The sequence below is a fragment of the Nanorana parkeri genome, unplaced genomic scaffold, assembly GCF_000935625.1.
Source record: "Nanorana parkeri isolate BGI_ZX_2015 unplaced genomic scaffold, ASM93562v1 scaffold399, whole genome shotgun sequence".
In the NCBI taxonomy this organism is placed as follows: domain Eukaryota; kingdom Metazoa; phylum Chordata; class Amphibia; order Anura; family Dicroglossidae; genus Nanorana; species Nanorana parkeri.
Window position 1 is genome coordinate 1,110,643 of NW_017306667.1, and position 8,051 is coordinate 1,118,693.

The 8,051-nt window shown below is 40.0% G+C and overlaps 1 protein-coding gene across 1 annotated transcript in view; it reads left to right on the forward strand.

Annotated features, from left to right (window-relative positions):
• Positions 1 to 8,028, forward strand: part of TWF1 (twinfilin actin binding protein 1) — a 35,105-nt gene extending 27,077 nt beyond the window's left edge. Inside the window, exons 8-12 of the mRNA XM_018559479.1 lie at positions 1,866 to 1,970; positions 2,532 to 2,657; positions 4,476 to 4,626; positions 5,714 to 5,835; positions 7,507 to 8,028. Coding sequence (XP_018414981.1) covers positions 1,866 to 1,970; positions 2,532 to 2,657; positions 4,476 to 4,626; positions 5,714 to 5,835; positions 7,507 to 7,677 — 675 coding nt within the window. The 3' untranslated portion in view covers positions 7,678 to 8,028. The remainder of the gene's footprint in view (positions 1 to 1,865; positions 1,971 to 2,531; positions 2,658 to 4,475; positions 4,627 to 5,713; positions 5,836 to 7,506) is intronic.
• Positions 8,029 to 8,051: the final 23 nt, after the last annotated feature.

An 8,051-nucleotide genomic window follows, 5' to 3' on the forward strand; every position in this document is an offset into this window, starting at 1 on the left:
TATATATATATATACATACATACATACATACATACATACATACATACATACATACATACATACATACATTTGGGAGGGGGACCCTGTGCCGCTTTTTGTTTTGTTGACTGATTGCTGTACCAAGCATTCGGTCATTCACTTGCTGCTGTTCGGCCTCTTTGAGAATAGGGGTGAACAGCAGGGAATGAAGCGCTGAACGTTCGCCTCAGTTAATCCATATGTTGCATTGGCTGAGGCAAACAGGCTCTTCATTTCGGTTCAGCCGACGTGCTGAGGCTGTTCGGCTGTGCTGGATGGAGGTGAAGCGGGGATGAATGCAGTTGATGTACGGCTCAAAATAGTTGTGCACGGCTGCAGTGAATAGCCAAAGAGACTTCGGCTCAGCTATTCATTTGGCTGCCTTCGGCAGCTTAGTGAATAACCCCCATAGTCTATGATGGGAGCGAGCTTGGAGAGGTGACTACTTTACTAAACACATGGGTAACAAAAGTAGCCATCCTCAAGAAGGAAGGATAGTGCCAGCCCCAATTCAGAGATGATTTGAGGATCTACAGCTGAGCGATACACAAGTAGGATACATTTTTGTTAATTGTGTTATTAGTTGGGGTACTTGAATGTATTTTTAAGATTGAACTTTTGAGTTTAGTGTAACTTTAAGCCCATACAAATATAGATTCAGATTTTCCCATCCATTGGTTATGGTCCTATTGGGAAACAATGGTATACCTTCATGCATCCCCTGACCTTACTGTGGAGCCTTTATGAGGGGAGAGAGTCTGTCAGCTAAGTTAAATTGCAGTGTTCCCCATAAGATAGGCCTGCAGCAGGGATGGTTGTTGAACGCTCCTCGCCCCTTACCCACAGGCACAAACATTTACGTTCACCCAAGCTGTGCATGTTTGTGAAAAGATCTTTCTGCAGTTGAATCATGCCTCCGTGTCTGACCACCTTCTAGCATTTGTAACTATCTGTACTTGATAATCTCTTGATTATGGCTTGTGTAAAAACAACGATGATTTCTTGGGCATTTGGCCCTTTAATACCTGATGGTGTGTGGTTTTTTTGTTGTTTTTTTTTTAAACACCATTTATCTTATTGAAATGTTGCCTTGTAAGTAAGGATTTTCTATTTGCACATAAAAAAAAAAATGTACAGCTCTGATTTCTCTAAGCAAGGAAATGACTGGCTACCGTGGCTGTCATCATGTTGTCAGCTTGGAACTGGACAGGAAATTTCTTGTAACACAAATCAACCACTCTGTTGCCACATGGGAGGCCAGCTTCCTTTCAACTAGGCCCAGGTGCAGCACCACCACCCATTGTTCAGGCTGGAAATCCAGGGAGATCAACAAAGACTTTGCATACTGAAATTTCGGGCCTGGATGGCAGATCTGCTTACAGTCAGTCTTGCACATAGGAATGACGATTTACAAAAGGAATACATTTATTTAGCCAAATGAAAACCTGATCATGTGCAGAGGAGTTGAAATTAATTGAAAATTTATTTGTACATGATTGGATGACTGATGTCAATGTAGCTTCTGAAGGGAAAAAAATGTGTTCCTCCAGTAAATTAACCACACTGATTGATTGAAGGTAATCTAAAAGAATCTTAGTGACCAGCTGGTCAAGGATCGTATCGATGGTTTAAAGGAATTATCTTTGTTTTTTTGTTTTTTATTAATTGGAATTCTTCTAAGAATCCCTCTGCGCGAAGCAAACAATATCATGCATCCTAAAATATTTCCATTGTGCTAATATATTCCATTATCAAGCAATTCTGTTAACTTATAATTTTTCAGCTTTGTTTTTTTTTTCTATAGAATTTTAATTGAATGTGCTTTTTGATGGCTGATTTTTCAACAGGAAGATGTTTCCCTTAGTGGGTATAATAAGTACTTGGTTTGCCGTTCAGCTCCTGCCCCTCTTACTGCATCAGAAGAAGAGCTAAGGCAAATAAAGATAAAGGAGGTAAGACTTTCTGGGTTATAACCATTACATATTTTTAATTTCCTAAAACCATGTAGAGTCCTCACAACAATGTATTATTAGGATTCCTTCCCATTTTATTAACATTATGTTGGTCTGAATAAATAGAACTTTTACAAACAGAAATTTGCACTGTGCAAGTTAATATTTTTTCCCCTAATTTTTCTATTTTACAGATGAGCCTTAAGACATTTTTTCATTAATCTTCCTTCCATGTCAATTTTTTTATCAAGGCCACAATGATTGTCAGAAAACCCTCTAAAGTTCATACGTTTTCTGGCCACATATGAAATATCCTCAAAGAACAGTCTGTATCCAGAGACAGCAGACATAAAATGGCTCTGTTGAAATAATGTAAAAACACAGACGTGAGCAAATAACTCAAAGCAGCCTATTTAATAAAAGAGAAATTGCATGGTCCAGTAATGTAAATGTATTTGACAGTGGAGAACTTCATGTTCGGCTGGGGAACTGATGCTTTATTGCTGTACCTAGATTGTGGTTATTTCATCTAATCATGTACGGTTATGTCTAATATTTCAGATCCAAACAGATATTGGAGTAGACACAAAACAACAGACTCTCCAAGGGGTTGCTTTCCCAATACAGGGAGATGCATTGCAGGCACTGGAAGAGCTGAAACACAACAAGCTAAACTATGTTCAGTTGGTATGTTAGAGCGTGATTTTAATGCCAGTCATTGACAATTGAAATGTGAAATACATTTTATGCAGTTTATTTTTTCTAATATGCAATGAATCTTAGATGGTAGATGATGTCATCATGATTTTTGCCAGGATAAGATTGTGTTATCTGCACGTATGACCATTATTGCAGATTTTCCAGTTACTATCTGGCAGTTTGCATGTTTGTTTTTTTTATCTCCTGCAAAACGATTTTCTAAAATGAAACTGAGATAAGTATGAAAGTTAATATGGAATCTTGCTGTTAAGCTGGAATCACATTTGCATTTTCATTTGATAATAGCTGAAAATAAAACTATTACTGGAGATTTTCAACCAAGTTCCATAAAAGGTTCCAGCAGGTTTTATAGTAATCTAGAGACATTATTTTACTTATTCTTTGTCATAGAAAATTTAATGGACAGACTCATGCCTGATATTATATAACTCAAACACGGGGGTCATGACATGAAGAGAGGGCTGAACCGCCCACTGTGAAAAGTCTAGACTGAGCTATCAATTGCAGCTCACATTTGCACACTCTTTTATTGGCAGTGTGAGCACACGTCTGAAACATGAGGGAGACACACAAGAAACCTATATGACTTCAGTATTGAATTTCAGCCTGATGCTGCTTAGTGCAGGTATATAGAATTGGCAGTGTATATACTGGTCTAGGTTTCTAATTACTTTTTACATGTTAAAAGTTACTAAGAGGAACAGTCGCGTTCCATTTTCCGTAGACTAGAAGCGGCTAATAATTAAATTTACTCTGTTAAGACAAATAAGCAGTACAATCAATTGTATTCTAATGAATGAACAATTGGATCTACACTTGTCCTGACTATTCATGTATTGTCCTTAATGGACACCTTAGCAGAGGGATGATCTCTGTGAATTCAAAAAAAATATTTAATAGACTTGGGCAACTTAGCAGCTCTGCATGTTACTGCAAAACCACAAAATAGACATCCTTGGTGAAATGCGTTGGTGTCCCCCTTTCACATATTTGTTTATCATTAAAGAGGAACTTTAATATATCTTTGAAATGACAAGAAACACACCTTAAAAAATGTTTGGTAATGACAATCTACAAACAGATACTTGTAGATCATTTTTATTCTTTGTATACCTTATTTTTCTTTTCCTCCCCATGCTTCTCATGGCCTCCATTTTTTACTGACGGTAGATTAATCCATCTCCCTTTACTTCCTGGAACTCTGACACATGTGACTAGGACATGTAACCATACACATCATCTCAGGGGAGGAAAATGCCTTTCCCTGAGATCTCGTGATTACAGATAAGATTTTCCAGCAATGTTCTGCTGATGTAACCATCCCAGGATGCAACTCTTGGGCACGATTACATCACAAATGCTCAAGAGGACCAGGAAGTGGAAAAACGGTAATTGTAAGTGAAATATGTTTGTTTAACTAATGAATGTAAGATGATTTCACATCAGCATGCAGAGCTGCATGCTGATGTGAATTTTAGTGAAATGGGGTAAAAGTCCACTTTAATAGGGCATTTTGCATTTCAGATTATGAGTAGCATTAATGGCTTACCATATTGTATTGCACTGAAAAAGGTTTGCACAAATGTGAATTATGTACTTGTATGCTTGAGTAGCCACATAATGCCAAAGTAAAGGGTGTGTGAATGCAGTTTGTGATGCCCCTGCTAAAGACATTACTTTGCATGTGTGAGTAAATTAAACACTTGTATGCAAATGTGTTCTATGCACATTACGCATTGTATGCCATTAGCTGTTTTCATTAACCATTTTATTCATTGTCTACAGAAAGTAGATATACAAAATGAACTCATTGTTCTGGCAAACACGGCACACACAGACGTGAAGGACTTACCCTCAAGAGTTCCAAAGGATGCTGCTCGCTATCACTTTTTCCTGTACAAGCATTCCCATGAAGGAGATTATTTAAATTCTATAGGTACTGCGTTAAGCGTCTTCATTTATCATTACTGAATTAGGTGGGCTGCATGATTGAAAGTTTTGGATGGGAAAACTTACCTGTAGTTCTCCTGTTCTGTTGCTGTCAGACTTTGCCTTTTGTCAAGACTTTCATTGATAAGTGTGGAAGAGTAGGGAATGGTTAACAACCCATGTCTTGTATTTTTTGGTGTCTATGTCTGATTCTGGAAATGTCCCTTCATTTCCTGGGACAGAGATATAAGAGGAAGTGAACGGAAATCTCTGTAAACTGAAGAGTAAGGCTGGCCATACACCTATCAATTTTTTTTTGTTCACCCTGTGGGCTGGAGGAAAACAAATGATGCTTTTTTTCCATGAACACAAACAGTGTGTCGATCAAGGAATCCCGCTGTTTACATTTTATTCTATATTTTATTAGCATACCCGATCAGCTGCCAGCTCTGATCGAAGGAACAGGCTGGCAAATTTTCGATCAGCTGATCGAGGAATGCAGGCTGCAAGGGGACACACACAATGCGAATTTCAGCCGGTACATTAAAAACTTGCCAAAATGTGACCAGTATATGGGCATCTTAAAGCTGGGAATACATTAGTAAGCCAGGTCAGGTTTCAGGCTGAATAAAAAAAAAAAAAAATAGATTCCTCCTAAACCGTGTGGATGGAGGAATCTGCTGCTGCAGTTATGATAGCAGGCCGACTGTTAACTGGCTGACTGTCAAAATACCTTAAGGGATGTAGGCAGTGTTCGTCCAACAATGTTTGGTGGAAGGCAGGGGACATGGCCACCCACTGAGCGAATTGCAGCCAGCTCATCGAGAACCAGCCAATATTGGCTTAGTGTTTAGCCAGCTTAATCCCATTCTAGACAGTTTCACCAGAACAGGTGTCACGGCAATTTCCCATCAGTTTTTATTTACACGACAATGATAATCAGGGCAGGTGGAGAGGGGGAATCTCTCTAAAAGGAGACAGAGACCGCAAAGTTAACCTGACACTTTATTCAAACTAAATCAGATCACTTTAAACTGAACTGTAATCACTTCTGTGATTCTAATAAGAACATTTATGTGTATTTTGTTTTTCAGTGTTTATTTATTCAATGCCTGGCTATGCATGCAGTATCCGCGAGCGTATGTTATATTCCAGCTGTAAGAACCCTCTGTTAGATGTTATTGAAAACCGGCTGATGATGGAAGTTGTCAAAAGGGTAATTTTTTTATCTTGAAAGATATTATTTATTGAAAGTGTGTTTTTTTTTTTTTTTTTTTTTTTTTTTTTTGGTTTTTTTATAAACCTAACTGTATATATAAGAATAAATTAAAGGAGTATTTTTCGATAATGAATCCAGACCAAACAAATATACTTTGCCCAGCAAAGTATTTCTTTACATTTTGCCCAAATACTTAGTCATCATGTTTCCAAACAGCTGGCTCCAACTCTCAGCTTCATTTTCCTGAACTTCCTGTTAAAGAACAACTCCGGACAGAAAACGTAACCCTTGCGGTGGGGCTAGCCCCGTACTGCAAGGCTTAACTACTCGTTTTTGGTTTGGGTGTAAAATACAAAAAATACACTCACCTGCTTGGCTGCTTGACTGGTCCCCGCAACCTCTCTCCCGCTCCGACAGTCTAAGGATCCGTGAGCCATCTTGCTAAGTGTATTAGATGTTAGGACCTCAAAGGATGTTGCACCACTGGAGCGGAGAGGGAGAGTAGCCCCAGGGACTGGTCTAGCAGCCACATGGGACAGAGGTTCAGGTGAGTATATCTTTTTTTACTTTACACCCTAGACCAAAACAAGCACGTAACCCTTGCAGTGTAGGGGTAGCCCCACTGCATAGGTTAGGTTTTCTTCTGCCTGGAGTACTTTTCTTTAATGAAAGATCATGAGAGAGCACTGACTCCAGCGACTGTTCAACTCCTAGCTTGGAGAAGGTGGGGGTAAGCAGTATTAAGGAGTGGCCTTCCTTGTTTGTGGAGACACGCACAGCTTACTAGCACATACAAGGGAGGCTCCATAGGACCCTGCAAGGGAAAGGAGCCACCCTAAAACAGGATATCGGGGCCAGTGCTCAGGGGACACCTTTCATTACACATCTGCATGTTCATGTCCTTTTTTTCTTTTCCTCTCCAGTTTTAAAAACCAGTCGTAGTATTAGTAGTAGTATTTGTAGTTCTATTACAAAGGGGCATGCTTTATCCACAGCATTTTTCTATTGTAATCTTGGTACACATGTGCAGAGGAAATGGTACTAATAATGGTATGGAGTCTACAACCCATAGCTGTTTTGCTAAAGGTCCCCACACACCTTACGATATTCGTACGATAATCCCGCGAAATCCCGCAATCGTACCATTATCGTAAGGTGTGTGGAAGCCGTGCGACCTCTACTACTGTAAGGTCGCACGACTTTAAACTTACGGACATGTTCGAAAACCCGCCGAGCATCGTACGATGTTCGGCGGGTTTGTGGCATGTCCGTACGATAACAACCGCACGGGCCGGGGTGCGCAAGCGCACACTGTCCGTTCGGCATTGCGGTCATCGGAAGCCCGCCCCTCATGGGGCGTGGCTTGCGATCATCGCAAGTACGATCTGCCTATGCAAGATAGGCAGATCGTACGTTTTTTTAAGTACCTTACAACCATCGCAAGACAAAAGTCTTGCGATGGTTGTAAGGTGTGTGCCCAGCCTAAGAAGTAGAATCATGCTGTAGTGTGGAATCTTTGTTGGCTATATGTGTCACCCACTAGCAGTGTGGCAGATGTATGTTTCAGTGATACCATTTGATCTTCATATATCGTTATCGATCGTTTGTATTGCATGTAAACAATGATATACCCAGAACTCTTCAATATTTTCATTTACGTTTGCACAGATTGAGATAGACAATGGGGATGAACTGACTTCAGATTTCCTTTACGATGAAGTACACCCGAAGCAACATGCACACAAGCAAAACTTTGCAAAGCCCAAGGGCCCAGCAGGGAAGAGAGGTATAAGGAGGCTGATCAGGGGTCCAGCAGAGGCTGACACGGGCAGCGACTAGACCAACATCTGGAACTAAGACATCATGTGTGGAGATACAGAACTGTAATCATTCCATGCCTTTAATTTTGTAGGCAGAATACAAAGTGCCTCTTGATCAAAAGGGTCTGATGGGAACAGCTCTATAGCAGCCAATCCTATTCTCGCTCACCTTTTCCTATGTTGCACTGAAAGCATAAAGGGAGAATTTGGTTGGTTTTGGTGAGCGAATAGCACAGTTCTCCCTTCAGATGCTTTCAGTCATGAGGACTAATGTCTCTTTGTCATTCCACGTAGTCAACTCAACTCCTTGCACCTTCTGCTTTACTCCCTTTTTTTAATTTCAGGATGGAAGACTAGTGTTCTCTTGGTGTGTTATGTCTACACACACACACA